This window comes from Rhipicephalus microplus, unplaced genomic scaffold (genome assembly GCF_043290135.1).
Source record: "Rhipicephalus microplus isolate Deutch F79 unplaced genomic scaffold, USDA_Rmic scaffold_14, whole genome shotgun sequence".
In the NCBI taxonomy this organism is placed as follows: domain Eukaryota; kingdom Metazoa; phylum Arthropoda; class Arachnida; order Ixodida; family Ixodidae; genus Rhipicephalus; species Rhipicephalus microplus.
Window position 1 is genome coordinate 22,117,386 of NW_027464587.1, and position 22,085 is coordinate 22,139,470.

The 22,085-nt window shown below is 45.4% G+C and overlaps 1 protein-coding gene across 5 annotated transcripts in view; it reads right to left on the reverse strand.

Annotated features, from left to right (window-relative positions):
• Polr1A (RNA polymerase I subunit RpI1) overlaps positions 1-22,085 on the reverse strand; it is a 610,310-nt gene that overhangs the window by 514,194 nt on the left and 74,031 nt on the right. For all 5 annotated transcript variants that reach the window (XM_075882913.1, XM_075882912.1, XM_037432148.2 and 2 more), the window contains one exon: positions 9,902-10,045. In XM_075882913.1, the coding sequence (XP_075739028.1) occupies positions 9,902-10,045 (144 nt within the window). The remainder of the gene's footprint in view (positions 1-9,901; positions 10,046-22,085) is intronic.

Here is a 22,085-nt window from a genome sequence, read left to right on the forward strand (position 1 = left end):
CAAATGGTGGCACCATCATGAGGCCCGTCCTCAATTAATTTATTGTTAAGATCTTATGAGGCATTTCTCTCCAAATATTACATTCAACAAAGATAATTTCGAGTCGCGTATAGCATAGACAAATGGTTCTGATAATCCATGCTGAACGCGAGTGCCCAAATCACTTTGCAACATTTCCACTTTTCTCTGTCACTCTACCCACCCATGTGTGTACATGTCTACATACGTATATATATGCAGTCGAATCTCATTGATTCGAACTCTGAGTTAATTCAAACTCACGCTGACATCATGTCAAAACTGTTTATTTCAATGGGTGAAAACGCCCTGTAATTCGAACACGCAAGCTCTTGCGACGGTTAATTCAAACATACTGCACTCCGAAAATGCTCTCAGCACCACGCCCAATCCCACGACGGCACCTCCAACACCTCAACGCTGCGCACGAAGGAAAAAAAAAGAAAAGGCTGCGGTGGAATGTTTGCTCTCTCTCAAATGCTGATTTGCAATGCGCCTGTGCGACGCTTCTCTTTTCTGTCCCAGCCAAAGAAGGACCCCTCTTCTTGCAACATCGCGCGCGAAGAGAGCAAAAGAAAGCTGCTGTGGAGTGCTGGCTCTCTCTCATGCGCCAGTGTCATACTTCCTCCTTTCCCCTCTCTGCCACGTAGACCCTTCTTTCGACGACGCGCCTGAAAAAAGCAAAAAAAAGCTGCTGTGGAGTGTCAGTTCTCTCTCAAATGCCGATCTGCTTTTCTCCGTGTGGAGATGCTCCTCCGTTCTTGTCCCGTGCTGGCTACCCTCCGGCTGCGGGGCAAAGGGTAGCAGCGGAGACGTAGTCGTTGTCATCGTCTTTAGAGAGTGTCGACACTGGACATTGCCGGGCACAACTTCTCTTGCCACGAGAATGCTGAAACCTAAGTGGAAATGCTTTCCAAGCTGCGTGCGAAATCGTTTCACTTGCTGCAATGCAAACTTGTGCAGACGCGCATCACCGATTACTTCAATTAATGACGGATGCCCTGTGATTTGTGAATAAAATTTGTGAAAGTCTTCTGAAACTTCCCTCTCGCGTGTTAGCTCAATGCACATGCGCCACTGCATGGTGAGAGCCCTCCGTTCATCTCGCTTTCAACGAACTTCTTTTAATTCGAACAAATTTTTGGGCCCCTTCGAGTTAAAATTATCGAGATCGAGATTCAACTGTGTGTGTGTGTGTGTGTGTGTGTGTGTGTGTGTGTGTGTGTGTGTGTGTGTGTGTGTGTGTGTGTGTGTGTGTGTGTGTGTGCGCGTGCGTGTGTGTGCGTGCGTGCGTGTGTGTGTGTGTGTGTGTGTGTGTGTGTGTGTGTGTGTGTGTGTTAGGCTTTTGCGAATAGTGAATTTCAGGTTTGCAGCAAATTCGAGGCGAATAGTGATTTTGGTCGAATAATTTTGGATCAAACTCAGATGGTATGATCACATATTTATCATGACCTAACTAACCTACACAATAATTTTTTTAATGAAATAAGGGCTCTATGCAAACCTCTTTCTTTTTTTTTTTCATTCAAAGTCTGAACAGCCGAACAACCTTTCACCGTGCGTTGTGCTCAAGAAGAAGACTCTCCTGAAAGAGAAGTTCCCTCAGGGCATCATTGTGCGTGGCCAAGAAAAGGGTTGGATGTGCGAGGAACTTGTCGCGGACTGGAGGAAGACCGTCTGGGCAAACAGACCTGAGGCCTGCTACAGCGGAAAGCCCTCCTTGTTCTGAACAGTTTCAAGGGCCACTTGACGGACCGCGTCAAGAACAAACTCCCCACGACTCGTACAGACTTGGCCGTTATTCCTGTAGGACTAACGAATGTGTTGCAGCCGCTCGATGTGTGCATTAACCGTCCATTTAAAGCAAAGTTTCGCCGCTGCTATACAGAATGAATGGCTGGGGGCAACCGTGAGAAGGCGCTGACGGGACGGCTGAAGCAGGCAACACTCCAAGAAGTTTGTGAATGAATATTGAGTGCGTGACGTGCCGTGTCATTTGAAGTAGTCGTGAAAAGCTTCAAAGTAATTAAAATTTCAAACTGCATGAGCGGCGCTGAGGATGACCATCTCTGGGAGGAGACGGATGCCAAGGCGAGAACTGTGTACTTCGGATAACGAAGACAGTGAGAGTGAAATAGAATCTTAATAACAAAATGCCTGGGTAGTCATTTGTGACTCTCTCACTCTGCTACGGTTGTGGAAACTGTACAGACCTTTAGTGAGCTGTCATCAACGGGATTCGTGTAAGTGCCGCACCAAGCAATAATTTTGAAAAAAAAAAAAAAAGTGCGGCCGTTACACGAGTAAATTTGTTACTCACAAAAAGCACCTTGTACAGAAACATTTAAGAACCCTTAAAATTAAGCCCCAAATCATTACTGTTCAGGAAGTTGAGTCTAGCAGCCCCATCAAACTACAGGCTTACCTAGTAGTGTCATCAAATTCAGGAGGTAGGATAGTTGCCACACTCATCAGTAAAAGGTACAATTACGTCTTGCGTGACCTCGGTGCAGTTGCCGAGGGCGTCGAGTGCATAACGACTGAAATTTGTGAGTAACAAAAGCAGACTTGACGCTTATCACTGACAAGGATTTCCCCACTAGGATAGGTAACTCCACGTGCCGGTACATCACCCTGGACCTCACTTCTGTTAAGAATATAGAAAAGGCCAAGTGAGTTAACATGGCTCTAGACCTAGGAAGTGACCACTATGTCATCGAGGTATCCTTCACGATTGCCCGCCTCAGGATGAAAGAATTCAAGATGGTTGACTGGCACAATTTCTGCAAATTCAGAGCCGAGCATGCGTCGATGGCCGGGATATATTTCGGAGGTTGGCGCAAAGGAATCGGAGATTACGCCGTGGCAGCGACGAAGCATGTCGTCAGTAACCTCGACGTTCAAAACATCGACAGCAGGTAGGCCCACCTACTAGAAGCCAAGCAAGCCCTACTCACGAGGTGGAAGGGGCAAAAGCATAGCAGGAGGCTCCGCAGGAAGCTTTAGGAAGTTAACAGGGCAAGCGAGGAGCAAAGCAAAACCCTGTGTAAACAACAATTGCATGAGCTCTGCGAAAACGTCCAGGGTCAGCTCAGATCTGGGAAAAGCTGGGGTCTTCTCAAGCACCTTCTCGATCAGGAAAGCACCAGGTACAGCCAGAGATGATCCCTCGTGCGAGCCGTCCATGTTGCCACCAACTCTACCTCGAACAAACTGGTTGTCAACAAGCTCATAGACAAGTATCTGTGAGTCCCAGATAGCTCTGCCTCGACACAGTTTCCAGACTATGTGGGATGTGGCATGCCGAAGTTGGACTAGGAATTCACTGTGCCCGAGATCCGATAGGCTCTTTTTTCCCTAAATGGCAAATCTGCCCCTAACCCGGATGACATAACTAATAAGATGCTCAAGAACCTTGATAACTCCATCGACTTCCTCACGGAAAAAAATTAACGAGGTGTAGCAACATAAGCAGGTCCCCGCCCAGTGGAAGACTGCCTACACGGTACTCATCCCAGAACCCAGAGAAGCACCCGGAATCGATAATCTAAGATGAATTTTCGTAACTTTCTGTGTCAGTAAGGCCGCAGAACATACCCTGCTGAACTGCCTCAAGGTGCACCTCGAGATCAATGACATGTATAATTGCAATAGGATTGGCTTCAGAGCTGGCCTCTCGACACAGGAAGCCATGAAGTTGATAAAACATCAGATCATCGACTGGGGCACGGAAGATACCAGAGCCATCCTTGGATTAGACCTGGAGAGGGCTTTCGACAATATTTCTCACGAATTCATTCTCCAGTCTATCGCCAGCCTAGGGCTAGGAAAAAGGGTCCACGACTTCGTGAGATTCTTTCTTAGCAAGAGAATTACCAAGCCCATGATTGCACGATACTTCTCACAAAAGGTCATTCTCAGTTCCAGGGGCATGCCTCAGGGCTCAGTTATTTCGCTAACAATATGCATATGATATAACCATCTGGTGGACCGGCAAGAGCAAAGGCCAAACTGGGGAAGCCATGCATTGCGAAATCGATGTGACCAAACATTTACTTGGTTTCATCGGACTCAGGTGCTCCTCCTCGGAATCGGAACTACTGCTCTACAAGAAAAGCCCTTGAGGCGGTGGCCACCGTGATTGGGAACCCACATCCCAAAGTGAGATACGGCTTTTCACAAGTGAAGGGTCCCCAGTGCCAAGAGTTGACTCGTTCCGAATACCGTATTTACTCGATTCTGCCGCGCCCTAGATTGTAACGCGCACCCGGTTTCCACAACGAAAAAAAAAAAAGTAAGACATCGATTGCAACGCGCACCCATTTTTCTCGTAGGCCCGCACAATCACACCACTCGGAAAAACGACTCCTTTCGGAAGCGTCTTCAGTTTAAATATGAGGTACGGGGGAAGCTTGTGCCCATCTGACATACAACAGAGCATTGCCGTCGCTCTAGTTTTACCATGGCCCATGTCAGCACGTGAACTTGCTTCGCCGCCTTCTTCTCGACTGTTGTGGTGCCAGGCATGTCGAAGTAAAAAGGCGTCTGATCAGCATTCCCAATTTGCCCAAGCAGGCAGCCGTTGTTGTGCCGCAAGTTTAGGACGAACCTCTGAAAACTGCGAAGCTTTTCATCGTACTCCTCCGGAAACTTTTCGCATATGCCTGTTCACCTTCGGAGGGAAAAGCATTTGCTCTTCATAACGTTAATTAGCCAGCACCGGCTCGCTTTAAACTGGCTCCGCATTAGCCCTTTTTTTAAGGCTAACTGCATAGCCCGCACTTGGAGCAGTTCTGTCGTCACGGGCCGCTGTGCCGCTCACTGCTCAAGCACATACTCGCCGAGCAGCTCTTATTTGCAAAAACCAACCCTGCTGTGGTCCACTGAAGCCTTTGCGTGAAGCTTTGCTGTCGACAATCTTGCGTACGTGCGGTAGTCCCGCACGCACGTTTCGGGAACTCCAAACGACCGCGATGCGGCCAGATTTCCGTCCGTTTCTGCACACGCGATGACTTTTCTTTTAAAAGCGGCATGGTGGTGTACTCGTCGAGCTTTTGGAGTCGGCCCTTCCATGCCGTCGATTCTAATGTACTACAAGATGAACTCCTCAGCACACGTACCAAGTGCCGCACATGGGAAACACATAGGCAGAAATGGCCGACGCGCCATGCCGACGCACGTAGGGGCAGGGGCGGCGCCAGGGGGGGGCAAGGGTGGGCTGGAGCCCCCCCAAAATTCTCGCCTGCCCCCCCTATGCCCACCCAAGTGCCCGGAAGCATATATTGAAAACCTAGTAGGAGCAGAGCTAGCTTGCCCCCCCGGAGGAACTCACTTTTCGTGGTTGCCCCCCCAGTAAAAACATTCTGGCGCCGCCCCTGTGTAGGGGGCGGCCATTTTGGAAATGCCGATGGCAATAGAATGACTGTATTCATTTTTTTTTTCGTACTCAATTCTAAGGCGCATGCGATTTATGAACTCGCTTAACCGGAAAAAAGGTGCCTGTTAGATTCGAGTAAGTACTGTATTAGGCATGTATTTCGAGACTGATGGTGCTAACAGAGCTGCACTCAGACAGATCCCCACCAAAACAAAAAGGTATTCGAACTCCCTGAAAACCTGTTCGAAATTGGAGGTCACAATACACTTGAGATAGTCAAGGCGCAACAGCACTTACAGCTGCTCATTTCTTTCAAGAACCAAATCGGGCCACAAGATACTCGACCATTTGGGCCTCAATTCTGTTGACCAGTGCCTAGATTCCGTGCGCATCCCGAGAGACATCAGGCCTCAACTGTACATCGCACCCATTCCCGCAATATACACCCTGCATACAACAGCGGTCGATGTAGGGCCAGGGATAGAGCTCTGCTCAAACACGTCCATAGTAAGCCCATTGATGTAAGCTTCATGGATGCTGTGCCTTATGTTCTCCAAGAGACATTTGCTGTTTTCATCATTGACTCAAATTCCAGGCTAATTTGCTCCACCAAGGTATGCACACCGAAGCCCGTAATAGCCGAACAGGTGGCAATCATCTTGGGTGTGCTAGATAGTCGCAGAGAGTCAATATAGAGCGGCACCAAGCTGGTTATCAAGACCAACGAAACCGGGATGGTCGACCCTCCAGCCCTCTGCATTCTCCAAAACTTCAAATGTATCATGCCTCATTCTCTCACTTGATTTCTGCTCACCTGGGGTCAATTGAGGGCTCCACCTCTAGCCCTAACAAAGGTGTACACGAGGCCGAGCGAAAACTTGCTGACCGTGCCACCTCCGCAGTCCACCCTGCCTCCTGGAAACCTTTACTCACGTTCAAAGAACAAAACACTCTCAAGACAGGTATTCCCTCTCCTACCTTGCCTTGTGCAGGGCGCAGGCAGTTACTCTTAGACTATTGCAAGCCAGTGCGTATCCTAACCCTGCGGTTCTTCATGCCATGTACCCTGAACGGTATCCCAGTGTGGACTACCCTGCCTGTGGACTATCGGCAAAATTCAACCATGTGTTGAGTGAATATAAAACCATCAGTTCCACTTTCAGCAAGAACAGGTAACGGCACTCTTGCGCAGCGCCGAACTCAACAATCAAACCCTGACTGTCCAGAGTGCCCGTGAACGGGCCACCAAGCTCTGCTGAGCGGTCCCTCCATGGGACTAGCCGGGTGATGCGGGGTCTCCCCTGCGTCTTCTGTGGACCTTGATAAGACAGATGCCTGGGCTAGTTGGAGATAGGGAATCAACATATTTGCACAGCGCAAGACTACGAGTAGTTACGGCGTAACTACTCGTAGTCTTGCGCTGTGCAAATATGTTGATTCTGTAGACCACAATGAAGTGTCCATCATAATCACCATCAATCCACATGTAACCACTTGCAGTGAAACAACTGCAGCGGAGGAATGCTATGCGGTGAAAACACTTATATCCAGGAGGAATCTGCACAGCCACGAAGCCCCACTTGATGGTTAAATTAACATACTACCCTCCCATCAATTCATATTTTTCAAGTTTAAAAGCTTGTTATACAGGTTTATATGCTTTGAGTATAGTACATTTTAAAACATATTTTGCAGGCAATCACTTGCATTCTATCGAAAATCAGATCCTCCTACTATTCAAAGTTGTTTCTAATTGCCTTGAACAAAAAAAAGGCATTGCCACAAGTCTTATTTAAATTTTTTACAAGATGTTGTACAAGTTAGTTAGGTCACAACAATTATGCCCATTTTTATGTATATTATAAGGACAAGTATGCCCATTTTCTTGTATAATATATTATACTACTCGAATACGATTTGAAATTATTCTACTAAAATCACTATTCCCTCCGGATCCGCTTCGTACCTAAAATTCAGTATTTCAACAAGCCTACTAAAAAACAATAAGTGAAAATGTACATGTTTCCTTTTGTAAAATTCTAAGCATACAGCAGCATTTCAGTTTAGCCCTCTATTTTTCCATAAATTTCAGCTGACAAGAATTACGAATAGTTTTTCGTGACACAGCAAGACTCTTGCAGAGATGGCCACTGAGGTCTTCCGATTTGGAGCATTTTTGAGCAGCAAAATTTTCTATTTTAGAGCACTTTGGAAAGGCGAAATTTTCCCTTTTAGAGCACTGTGGAGCAGCTAACTTCAAATCCTGGAAGAGAAGCAAGTTGCATTTACATTTAAGAACATGAAATATAATTCTGAGACTCTTGTGAAGAGCTAGAAATACTTAGATTCATTGCAAACTTCATGAAGCCAATCATCTTCGAAGCACTCCCTATTTCAGTTTATGACGCAAGAATAATGATGTCATGCTGTCGAGCATTGTGGAAAAACTTTTCAGTGATTATTTCTGTAGCAAATAAACAGACTACTGGTTGAATAAAATTACACTTCATGAAATAACAATATAAATACACTTATGTCGTTACCAGCAGATAAGGTAGACAAATACTGTGACGTACAACGCTAGAGACTCACATGGCCCCAAGTGCATTTCCCTAGGACGACTTCAAGAATTAAAAAATGTTCTTTTTCTTCATGACTGATTACACTGCTAGGCATAATATGACGTCATTCAGCAGGTCTCAGAAAGCCAACCTCCTCCGGCACTCATCTTTGTGCTGAAACTACACAAGTTAACAAACTTCATTTCCCTTTTGCTGCAATATCTTATGTGGCTAGGGCGTTCTGTCTATACTTCGAAAACCCCCTACTGTGTCGTCTAGAAAGCACTGCATAAAAAAAAAATCTTACAGGGTACCTACGTCTAAGCATAGTGCCTAGAATATTCTAGTCACTGTGACCTAAGACAACTCGAAGGCAAGATCCATTTTGTTTTTAATAAGATAGCAATTAAATGGACATTCTCGTCTGTTTTTTGCCATTGTCAGGGGTGTAAACAGAAATATTGAAAAAATGGGGGGGGGGCATTGCACCTTGATCTGAAAGGGTGAGGGGACAGGCAAAAGGTCATTTTGCACTTATATGCCATGGAAAAACAAATTTCAGGTGTGAGGAGGGGCACGTTCCCAATGTGCCCATTTCTGAGGTCCATTCGTTTGTGACGTTCGTGCTGCATAGATAGAATCCCACTGGTCTAGAGCAGCAGAGCGCGTGCCTGTCGACACTGTTTGTTGCCGCGGCTTCTATCTCACATTAGCTACAAGCTTCCGTTGGTGCTTACATTACAGCACAACTGCCTTACATCCCGTACGACCATGTTTGGTAGCATTATGGTGCCTCTCTTCACATATTTCTGAAGAAAACGACACAAACGAGCAGTCTCATTATGCATCCAGATAGCGCGCGACAGCTACTTCAAGCGACACAGCAGTCTCCCCTCTACCCCTCCCTTCTGAACGAAACAAAACATGCGTTGCCGTAATGTTCATTTTTTTTTTAACCCTCACCTATTGACCTTGGAAAGCAAGAGGCGGACGTGTAACAAGGCGTAGTCGCTTGACAGGCCTTCCCACACTAGAGCCGCCAGCGATGGACTCGCTATAGCTGCAAGTACTAAAACCGAGTTGCGGCTGCTTTGACCAGGAGGCATGCCTTTACTAATGAGATAACATTAAAAAAAAAGCATGCGAGAAATTTCAATTCGGGCCCTAGCAACCTCAAGTTCGAAAGGCCAGAGTTTTTTAGGGGCTTTTACTGCCACGGCAATCATAAGCGTGGTTGTGCAGGTGGAAAGAATCACGAAAATGCTCTTCTGTATAATAATTCATGAATAAAGTATATTGGAAAAAAACTGTCAACGCGTTCCCACCATTTGCGTGTTCTTCTGCAGACACGAATCACGAAAAATTTGATCGCGATGTCCAGACAAAGACCTGACAGACATTCTTATGGCATGCGTGCAGTTATTTGTGAAAATTGCTTTATTGCATGCCGCGCAACTCTTCAAACGAACTATCAGCAGCGTTCGTAGAACAGACGACGTCTGCCGATAAATCGACGCCACTTTTTCACGCTACCTATTGGATTAGATGTCACGAGCCCCTGCAGAGAGTGCGTTTTGTTATTATGTGGACTTGCCCAACAGAGTTGCATCAGCTTCAAACCCATCATCGTGGATTTTAGAATGCACACGCGACCGCAGTTTATTCAGTGAAATAAAATAGGTGCGTGATTGTGACTTTGGTGACCCCAAGAACAAGATGCACATGTATTGACACGCCAACGTGGCTATTGCCGGTGATAAACACTTCCAAGTCTGACTTTGATGCAGTTTGGCGCAATTCGCGTTGACATTATCAGGATGGCGCACTTTAGCACAGTTGGCGCAGGAGTGGGATCACTGCTCCACGCATCAAGATTCTGCTGTAGTTTGTAACAAAAAGTAGGCAACAATAAACAACACATCGAATATAGGGCCTACGTGCCTACCTGCTTAATGCCCGGCGTGCCCTTGTTGGTGTTGAGCCGATCCAGCTCACTGTCCACGACGACGTTGACCGCCACTTGCAGTGCATTCCATGCAAAGTGCATCTTGGCATCCAAGTCCTTGCCCATCACTTTGCTCACTAGTTGCTGCATCAATCAAAACAAAAGCGCCCCTTTTCTTCTGAGTTAAGAATTATTTACACTATGACGGCACAAGTGGCAAATAGTTATTTTCCAGTTAAATACAACATGCAATTACTGCCTAAGAAGCTTACACGAACACTGAAGCAGTGTAAAAAGAAAGCAAAGTCCCTTGTTACATAAATATAACTGTAACTACCATTAAGAGCGGGAGGCTACACTTGATGGACAACTTTTTTATTTATGTATAGATCTGAATGAAATTTTCACAGTTTGTGTATTTAGATGTGCAAATTCTAAAAATGCATTTACGTTTTTGCTATGTCAAGTAGTTTCCAAAATACTCCACAATCTATGTAAAACCTGAGTACTTTGTTTGAAGCCTAATTAGCATCTAAGCAGGAAGCACCAAAACATTGGCGACAGTGTAGAAACAATGTAGGATGTTTAAGGAGTGCAATATGCTATAAATAAATTTGCTCGGCCAAGTTTAACACGAGTTAGAGGACATAAATATTCACAAATTAATTTTAAAAACTTTTGATCTGTATATTGCCTTCAATATAGACATATTGCATACTGCATGCATTTATCTTTCTGTCAAAAAAAGAATTATGCTGATATCTCGAATGAAACAAGTTATTTTCCCTCCAACTTGGCAAATGTGCCAAAATTACTGTTTTGAGAAAACAATGAAAAACGTTTCAAAACACCTTTATTGGAAAAATAAAAAATAAAATCTTACGAAAATGCACCAGTGGCATAATCTGGATGCATCCCATCCTTATGGTTCTTCTTGACCAGCTTTATCAGACTTTGGGACGCATCTCTCTGTTTATTTGAGGTTGCACTTTGATGACAGTCCTTTTCCCTAGCCCTTAGGGATGTGCTGCTAAATATCGTGATGTCCAGATGCTCTAGAATCGCAGCGAATGCATTGACAGTGCCCGTGTTGAAGCACAGCACAGCTTCTGCAACAGCAGCTTGCACAGCAAAAAGACAAGCGTGCTGCTCCTTTGATACCAAACTCCAAATAACGGATTGGAGGCTTTCGCGTGAATTATGTATTTTGCCTTGCTGGCATCTTGCCTCGCTGCCGCACCACTTGACTCTTAAAAGTTCTCAATTTTTCGCGCTGTTGCCTACTCAACGAAAGACCCTCAAGCGTCATTGTTGTCTCGTGGGGGTGCGCGTCACGAACTTCACTGGCATTGATCACATCAGCGTCTACCAGCACATGGCCAGAGTCGACATCGCACGCACTGTAAGGGAGACCAGTGTCTACGCGGATTTCACCGTTGCCAATAGTATTGGCGCGGTCATAATCCACAGAGCGTCCGCTATCTGGGTAAGCCGTCTCACACACTCCCCCATTTATAACATATTAAATGGCGGCCAGCGTCCATGCCACGCATGCACGAGGAATCGTTACGACGGCGCTCTCAAGATGCCGTTATCAAACAATGTCAGCACTTGCTCCCGTGACACAGTAGCAGCACCACTGGGCTTTTTGTTTCTGCCTCTTTCGTGAACAACCAAAATAATGCTGCGATCTATACTTTTTCGCACCGCCGGGCATAGGGAGACGCACAAGCATGTTAGGAATATGAGTCACGACACCCTTTCAAAATGGTGGCAGGCAGTGCCAGCAATTTTTCCTGGCCAATCGGGAAATGCCATTTTGGTTACGTGCGTCAAGCAACCAATAGAATCATGCGCTGCGCGTGATTTTGACTTCGCTTTTTTTTTTTGCCTTTGCGAGGGCAACATAGTTGTCTACTGGAAAAGAAAAAAAACCAGAAATGCGACCTTTCCAACAAGACCAAAATGGCGCTGGTGGAGCGCGTAGTTCGCGTGCCATCAACGGTTGAAATACAGCTAGTTTACACTTTAATTTAAACATCTGCTTGTGTAAAGCTGCTCTTTTTATGGGTTATAAATTGAGAAATAAGAAGATCTGCGAAGCCAAACTTTGATGATAGTTGCGGAAGGACATCTGGAACCCAAAAATTATGTCAGACTGGCAGATCATATGAAGGGCACGATTGAACCCATGAGCATGAGGAGGAAAGAAACTCCAGTGAAGGTGAACTACAAAAAAAATTCTGCACATCCCACGTACCTTGGGAACAGACGTTATGTGCAGCATGGAGGGAGAAGGTGACCGTGTTGTAATCTTTTTATTGAGCAACACGTTATGGAATGATGCTAAATATGTGTAGAAATGTTGAACATGTTGAAGCATGTTGAACAGTCACATACCTTTTATATAACCAGTTGTTTACACTTTCACAATGACGCCAACCTCAACAGAGTATTAGCAACACAAGATGCGGTAAATTGATATGCAACGCTCGTACTCATGGGGACGGTAGCCTTGAACACTGCTACATAAATCAACATCACTGTATGGCACTTGACTGCAATCGACATTCACTTGATGAGACAGCTGTATCATAGGAATACATATGTAATGCTTATAAAATTGGATAGCCAGCATTACAACCACAATTGAGTTTCACCAACATTACACCTGAATACGCTAGAATCTCGATGATACGATAACAATTGATGCGAATTTTGTGATGACACGAACTTCAAGGTTGCTTCGGATGAACTACATTATATAAAATATGCCATGATTCAGTTTTATACAAACGATTTACCCAGCAACCGCCGATGATACGAACGGCCAATCGACCGCTGCACGCGAGCGGCGCAATGCGGATTGTCTGTGGGAGGAAGGCCCATTCACACTTGGCCTCATAGAAAGCGAATGTGGAAAGACTCACCACAATTTCCCTTGCTTCGACGCCGGAAAAGTGGCCAGAAGACCATACTGCGAGGCAGACGCGAAAAAAATATGTCCGAGACCAATTTCGCCGCCATACAAAAGCGAATCGCCTTACTGCTGCGACTTTTGCTACACCGGGTGTGCTAGCTCTCGAACCACGTGGTGTAAACAACCAGCCGTACATTCAAGATCGCGGCCAAAGCGTCAGCAGGTGCAGCGACTCGCTTGGACGCAATCGTGAACTACCCGCACAGCAGGACAAAGCTCATGGCCTTGAAAAAGATGCGTCCTTGCCCTAACATGTTAACATGTGTCTCTTTTGCACATGTGTCCCTTTTGCACTGCTGGTGCATCTGCTCATGCCATTTCTTCTGACTATCTCCCGAAACAACATTTGTAGAGGTGTAAATTGTTTCTTTTCAGTGCTTTGCATGTATAACTAGAACTCGGTAGGCATTTCAATGCTGAGGAATAAATTCTCAAGCGGCGAAGATGGCGGCGGCGGTGGCATGTATACAAGAGGCAGAACATTTTGTATGGGCGCGAAACGTGGTTTTGTGGTCACTCTGGCGTTTTCCCTTACATTCTCAAGTGTGAATTCTCTTGAACTAACTTTTTTCGTATCGACTTCAAAGCGCGTTTTTTCGGCCGCTTAAGCGGCAAAGGGAGTGAACTTTCAATACGTTTTGCCACTTTCGCTCCCTTTGATGCCAAGTGATAACACGCCTTGTAGTGCCAGCAGCATGAGTGAGAAAACTGCAGCACTTTATTGAGAGGCAGTGAAAGCACATAAGTTTAAAAAAACATCATGGACTTTTTTCAGCAAGAACTAGTTGACACCATTAAAGTTTTTGTCCCTCTTCATGATCAGCTTTAACTTGCTTTTGGTTCATACGAATTCGGCATGATACAAATATTTTGCATGCTCCCTTCGAATTCGTACCATCGAGATTCTATTGTAGTGTATTTTTATAGAGCAGTACCGTGATCTGGCATGGCTCTATGGTAGAATACTTTATTGCCAAACAGAACGCTTGGGTTTGATTCCACCTGGGACCCTGTTATTCATTCTTTGCATTCGTTGGGTCAACGGTGCGATGTCAGCTTTTTTCTTAGAGTTCTCACATTAAAAGTATCAATGCTTTTTTCTTAGAGTTCTCACATTAAAGGTATCAATGTTTCTTCTCGCCATTCCCGCGTAGACAAACTGTCAATCACGTATGGCACATACGCACATACCTGTGGCACATACCTTTTCATGAGTGTATGCCACATATCTGGCAGAAAGGGTTTGACAATGAACACGACGAACTGTCACATTCTTAATGTCATGATCAGCGTGTCATAATCGCCAAACCGTTTTACTTTCTCATATTAATTTTGGTTCAACCCAAGTTAAAGGGTGAACCCGAGACCACCCAAACGTAGGTGGACCGGTAGATAGATTACAAGACTGCGTTGCTGGGCTTGTTGGTTTCAACACATTCGTTGTGCTATGCAGTAAGGAAAAAAACTGTTTTTATAAACATGGTTGTGATATGAATATATGTTGCTCTGCCGATCCTGTTTAGCATTGTAGAATGCGATGTGCATTGCGCCTGCGTGCTCCACTCGGCTGTGTATAGTATATTTAGGGAGATTTAGTCGCGAATTTGTGCCCAGTCCTGTTCATCTGTGAAACTTTGTAATTTTCCAGTCGTCAACGATTTCACGCTTCCAAGTTTCAAGAAAAAAAGAAGGAAAGAAAGAAACAAGGAAAGGCTGCTTGCCTGCTTGTTGTTGAGTGAATAAGGTGATCGACAGTTCCGCGACACATGCATCCCCTGTTATGTTGATAAAATACGCTTTGTCAGTTTCACGCGCTACCCTAACCTTGAATCTAGACTTAACTGCCGTATCAACAATGCATGTGTTGCGAAACCCTTGGTCACGTTACTTGTCACTGAGGCAGCTTTTCTGGATGCACACCATTAAGACAATCTTTGTTTATTTACTGTATTTATCCAAATCTAGACCAATAGTTTTTTTGGTATTTTTCTGTATCAAACTCCAGGATCGACTTAGATTGAAAGATTTTGAAAAACTCGCCATTTTTCATTTAGAAAAGTGATGCTGAACTAGACCACCTAGACAGTATTACAGCCGTTAGTAGCCGAGCCAACACCTAGCACGCGAGGCCACCATTTTTATCTTTGCGGCGAGTTTGAGGCGAGCTGTTCGTCAGTTCGAGTCTCCCTTCGAGTGGGCTGTGTGTGGCATAACTAAATGGTGCCAAACAAGCGTAGTCATTATAGAGTGGCATATAAAAGGAAAGTTTTGCTAGCCGCAGGTAGAGTCGTCCTCCAACGTTCAAGCCGGGCAAGACTTTGGAGCGGATGAAAAGAACAATAGTCGCTGGATGGGCCAATAGAAGAAGCACTTCCCGTGCGCCGCAACAAGGATGGCTTTTACTAGGCTTGTGCGAATATTCGAATGCTTCGAATATTCGAACGAATAGGTTAGTATTCGAATTCACTTCGATTCGAATTTAAATTATCGAATATTTTCGAAGTATTCGCAATGACAAATAAATGTACATTAGTCCGCCTGTAAAGGTGGTTTCACTGCAATGTAGTAATGCAAAGCCGTTAAAAACACCTACTCAAAAGAAATTTGCTTTGCCGCAAAGCCCCCCTTCCGATTTAAAGGGGCCCTGCAACACTTACTGAGCATGGTCAGAAAATGCTGCCGATCGGTAGTCGAGCCTACCGAGAACACATGAGGCAAGTATTATAGCGCAGCTCGTGGCCGGAAATTCACAATGAATTTTCAAAGCTAGAAATTGCTCTCTTCCCTCGGCAAATGACACTACAAGCTCGAAAATCACTTGTCACAGCCAAGAAAGAAAATACGGCTCTGGTCACAGTCATTGGCTGATTTGAGCATAGCGCGCTCGTCGTTATCGGACCGCCACGTGAGGCCGCCGCTTATCCACAAGTACGGGCACGATCGCATTGAAAGGCCTCGTATTCGAAGAAAAAAGAGAGAGAAAAAATGCTCAAGGTCACCAGGCGGTCATGATGTCTTTTTTTTTTTTTTTTTCTTTTCCCGTGTCATCTTTCCCTACTTAGCTTCCAGGTGTTTGGACGGGTCGAGAATGGAGAATGCAATTGCAGCATGCGACAAAGTTTTGGAACTCCGCTCGTACTGGACTGATTCTAGAAACTTTGCGGTAGTAAATTTGTGAGGCACCAAGCATTTTTACTGGCTCCATGGATACTTAAAGAAGTCTTGCAGGGCCCCTTTAAAGGAACATGTTACCCTCAAAGCAATCCTTCATTTTATTAAGCTTATTATGATGGTTTCTATGATTTAAGTATAATAAATTTTAAAACGTTTTGTACCTTACACGTTATCACTCGGACCCTACCGAAACTATCATCAAGGTTGTTTCGACTTCCTTTCAACGAAAAAAAAAAAAAGGCATTTGCATAGAGCCCCTATTTCAATTGAAAAGAAATATTGTGCAGGTTAGTTAGGTTATGATAAATATTCCTTTTTTTTTTATAAGTCATACATACTATTCGAATTCGATTCGAAATTATTCGACCAAAATCACTATTTGCTTCGAATTCGCTTCGACCCTGAAATTCACTATTTGCTTCGAATTCGCTTCGACCCTGAAATTCACTATTTGCACAAGCCTAGCTTTTACCAGTTCACGGAAAGGCTATCACCCTGAAATGGAGACGGCATTGGCCAACTTAGTTTAGACACAGCGAGCAGCTGCTTTTCAAGTGACAACAGAAGTGCTCTAGGCGAAAGCGAGGGAGCTTGCAAAGAAGCAAGTTGTTTCGGCGACAGACTTCAAAGCCAGCCGAGGCTGCCTGCAGAAATTCATGAAGCGGTGTGGCTTCGGCCTCTATCGTCGCACCTCAATCACCCAAAAGTTACCGGCTTACTAGGAAGAGAAGTTACTGGAATTCCAGAATTTCGTGCTTCAGAAGAAGCGAGAGCGTATCTGCTAGGCCAAATCGGCAACGCGTATTTTGATATACTGGTGGTGTAGACAGTCTCAAAAAAAAAAAGGGCCAAGGAAGTGAAGGTGCACCCTGCGGGCTAGGAAAAGCACCGCGCGACTGTGATACTGTGCTGCACAGCGGACGAGCACAAGCTCCCGCAAAGAGGCCTTCCCGCAAAACGTCATTGTGTGGGCCAACAAGAACGGCTGCATGACCAGCACCATGGTCGAGGAGTGGCTGAATATGGTCCAGGCACCTTTCTGTGCAAGCATTCTCTCCTTGTGCTGGACTTTTACCGCCAGCACTTGATCGGCAGTGTTAAGGCTGTGCTGGCTGAAATGTACATCGATCTCGCCGTAATACCAGGTGAAATGACGTGCTAATAGCAGCCACTTGATATTTGCATTATTAGGCCATTCAAGGATCGCCTGTGGGGATTATACACGGGCTGGTTAATCACTGAGGACCACCAGCTAACACCAACCGGCCGCACCAAGCGGGCATCACTGATTGATTGATATGTGGGGTTTTATGTCCCAAAACCACCAAATGATTATGAAAGATGCTGTAGTGGAGGGCTCTGGAAATTTCGACCACCTGTTCTTTAACAATCCACCCAAATCTGGGCACATGGGCCCACAGCATTTTCACCTCCATCGAAAATGCAGCTGCCGCAGCCGGGATTCGAACGCACGACTTGTGCGTCAGCAGCCAAGTACCTCAGCCACTAGACCATCGCGGCGGAGCAAGCAGGCATCACTGTCTCGGTTGGCAGGCTGGGTGGCTGCACCATGGGACATCTAGAGAACTCTGATTGTGCGCTATTTCAAGCATTCCGGCATATCAAATGTGCTTGATGGCACACAGAAATGAGCACTGTTTGAGGACAGAAACAAAGAAATCAGCGATGACAACGACTCTGAATGAGCGCAGCATCTTGATAATGAACCAACTGCTCTGTTCCATCTTCATATTTAAAAAAAATTTTCTCTCTTTGTGAATGCTGTCTTTTCTTTTTACCCAGCCTACATTTGAGGTAAGACTTTTTTTCCCCGGGCTTCGGACTCTAGGGGGTTGGCTTAAAATCTGGAAAAATCAACTTGCGCGAACTTGAAGAAAATCGAGAAGGGAGACAGGAAAGAGCACAAACTACCAACTGCTTACTGTTGTTTCATGAAACCAATATATAGGCATGCTACACAGCACTTCCACGATGGGCACAAAACCAGAGGTGCCACAAACAAAACCATCACAAAACACTTCAAATGTAACAAACACCACAATCTAAACTACGTATTCACTAGGTGCACACTCCTATTTTATCGATGTACTTATCTTATTTATCTTTTTATTGCACCAAGCATCATCATAGGCGTGAACCGTACTCTAAAGGCATGAACTGTACTTCGTAGGCGTGAAAACGTACTCTAAAAGCATTTTAGGAACTTTTAAATAGGGCTTAGCACCGAATAAAACAATAAAACAAGATTCTTCTAATCACCCTAAGCAGCATCAAACAAAGAAGCAGTACGCCGAGAGAGTCAAGAAACAAAAACCTTATGAAGCATTACTTAGTGTCTCATGAGAAATAAGACAGGAGAAATGACTGTGCACTCATAAAAAGGCCAACAAAAGAAAAGAGACAGAAAAATGGAAAAGGAACACCTTTCAAGGTGTTACCCACAACATGAACACGACCGTGTAAGAATACTACCATATTTACTCGCGTAATGAACGCACCCCCAACTTCAGTCATCAAAATTTGGATTTTTTTTCCCTCACGTAATAAATGCACCCCCTACATTCATCCGCAGCAGTCCTGCTAACAGACACTTGGCGCCTCCTCACTCGTTGGATCTCTTCCGTTTTTCACTACTTTGCTGACACCCCTCAACCACCTTGGTTCACTCTCCCACACCCCCCTTTGCCGTTGTCGCGTGCCTATTGCTTTTCTTTCTATCTGTGCGCAGCATGTCTTATCTGTGCGCCACAGCAGGGTTCAGGAGCGGTGGGAGCACAGAGACATCCCAGCTGATAAGCATACACGAAGGGGAAGGTCACCAAACTGCCGCGCCAACAACCAACGTCGGCTACTTCCTGCAAACTCACCCCCACCCCCCTTTATTTCTTTAGCCTACTTTCTAGACTGACCCTCAGAGTTACGTCAGTCTCCCAGACATCACACGGTTGACCGGTCCTGTCATGGACGCCAGATAACGTCACACACTTCGGGTGAGGCCCCGCCGATCTAACATCAACATGCGGCAGACTTGCAGGCTTCCACTTTACGCTTCGGCCAGCGACGCCTGAATGGCCTCGAAGTGGCACATCTGAAATTTATTTGCAGGTTGGTTGACCCGTGCGGGGTTGCACGTGTGGTGATGTATGGGCCTGACCGACGTACTCATAGGGCAGACACAGACCTTTGATTAAACACAAACAAGCATTTAATTAAAACCAGGACAGTGGCAAGGAGATTACAAAAATAACAGAGGAAAAAACACTGATGGGCAATGAAAAAGAACAGCTATAAAACATACATTTCAAAAAAACACTACAGCAGGTACAGACAAAACACAAATACGTGGAATGTTAATAAAATAAGAACATGATGAAACTGAAGGAGATACAGAGAAAATTTACAAGAAAATTATTAGGGTCCCGCTTTTGAATTTCTGAGTGCGATGCAGCGCACACAACTACAAATAATTAAAAGATGGTTATAATAGAATAATAGTTTTAAAAAAGTCACAATAAAAAGTTTCATAAGGGCCAGGCCAGCTCTTGGTGCACGTAAGGGAGTTGACGGGGTGTCGCTGAAAATCTTGCCAGCTTAGTAGACGACGAGGGTGCCTGGTATTGCAGCCAATTCAATACGTTGTGCGGGTCACTCTATGCTCGCCACCTACGCGAGACTCGCGACACCGACGACCGCACTTCTTGCTGGCTGCGCGTCAACTACCGATTCCGATGCAGTCCGAACTCTTTCGGGACGTCCCGTCCCCTTTCAAGGTAATTTCTTTTTCCTCAACACACGTTTCTGTTTTCGGTACAGGTATAGGAAAGACGTGGTGGCGCCGCCACGGCGTCGCCAGTCGCCGGATGTCATCTTCCGAACACAAAAGCGCCTTTCCTTGGACGATGAGGCGCGCGGGGGAAACGAAAATTACAGTCGTTTGTGACACCCGTGAGTGTGTCGGTTGAGGTGTCCTCACATGAAAGACAATTATCGTATACTCCACACCCCTTTCTCTTACCTTTTCACTTTTTTCAAAAGAATCAACCCCCCCTAAATCCCAACCACTAGCAAGCAATTTTCGAGCGATGACGGCCGAATTTATGGTCACGAAGGGTCATTCGTCGCTATCACGTCACAGGTTTATAGAAAACCAGAAAAAAAAAGCGCTTGTCGTCCATGGAAGATTGTGACTATTTCCGCAACATGCGCAGCATGGTAGCACCCGCGATTCTCGCTTCGCTTGTTATCCACGCGTAGAGGCACTTCTCAAGTAGAAGCGAGGCGGCGGCCATATTTTGTCGTTAATCTTGTTATCAACAGTTTGTTTTGATGCTTTGGGGGTAGCTAATTGCTACAATGTTGGTTACTTGCTACCACGACCTCGTCTTGCTAGCTACAATGTTGACGGCATCGTCACGGTCGTCGTGCGAGGTTGCGACGAAGTTGGCAACCCGCACGTTTGCCACGAAGCGTCATAGCGCACGTTTTTGAGCGCCCCTCGAGATCACAAATGAAACAATTGCGAGAAAAGATAGCCGCAAAACGTTTTTGTGCCGTGCACCAGCGGCCGGAGGAGAGCTTTCACAAGATACAGTTACCAACCACCAAAGATGAGTGAAGTGCAACAAAGAAGCTGTTTTTAAACGTATGTAAGCGTAAGCGCATGTAAATTTCCAAAGGCTAAGCGACATAACTTTTTTTTTTGCATTACCGCATTTTTACACCTACCGAAAAAGTTTTCATAAAATGTACCCTGCATAGTGAACGCACCCCCAACTTTGCTCCTATTTTTCGAGAAAAAAAATTGCGTTCACTGCTCAAAGCACACGGCACGAACAGTAAATCTCTTTTTGTAGATGCTAGCCCATACCCTGAACGAAAAGCTCAGACTGCTGTCATGATTGACATGTCCAGCATTTGTATTAATGCGTGCTCTGCCATAACAAACAATATAGAGGAGGCTGAGGAGGTAGCCATAGCCATGGCTATCACCTCCAACAAACACTCATTCATTCTGAGCGATTCGCAAGTAGCAATCAGAAATTTAACACAAGGACGGATTTCACAGCAAGCCCCCAGAATCCTCGTAATTAACCAAGAAATACACAAAATAGATGAACCTAAATACCTCATATGGTTCCCGGCGCACACAGAGAATGATACATCGAGCTGGCTCATGAGTTGTTGTGAGAATTAACCCGCCGCGCAACCCGACCACACCGCTCGGTGATCGTCCCTGGCGCCGCCGACGTACCACACAAAGACCAATTAACAAGCTACACAGAATACATGCAACACTACAGAAAAGCAAAGCGCGTCTTTCCTGCATCTCACACGAGTCTAAATAGGCAAGAAGCATCGGAATACCGACAGCTACACACGAACTGCTACCCGAACCCTGTGCACCTCCACAGGAGCTACCCACACTTATACCCGGACAATAAATGTAAGCTATGTGTAACAGAAAACGCGTCTTACAAACATGCCCCAACTTATGCCCCAACTTACCAACAAGTTTCAACAAGATAAGTTGGGGAATGCCCCAACTTATCAACAAGTTCTCCTTAGGTCCTCCGGGAGCAGTGGCGGCTTGTGCTGCTCACCTCGAAGGTTCAAGACCAAAAATGGCTATCCAGCAGGCCAGAGAGGCTGTACAGAGACAAGGTCTCCCTGTACCTCTTTGTGCGGTCTAGCCCGGACCACAAACATCCCGGATATGAAAATAAAGTTTATTCATCATCATCATCATCATTACGCGAGTAAATACGGTATTTCCATGTCAGCAAGTGAGATTGAAGGCATGATTATGCATTTGTGATTGAATTGCTTGATAAAATACGCTTCAATAACCTCCCTTTCGGTCTTCTCACGTGCCTTAGCCATGACTGACACATTCTAAATCGGGTAGTGCACCCACATGTCTTACAGTGGAAATCTAATTGACCACCATTTTTTTTTTTCTTTTACGATTATACTGTGCTCACTCAAGCATGCGTTCGTTGAGGCATTACC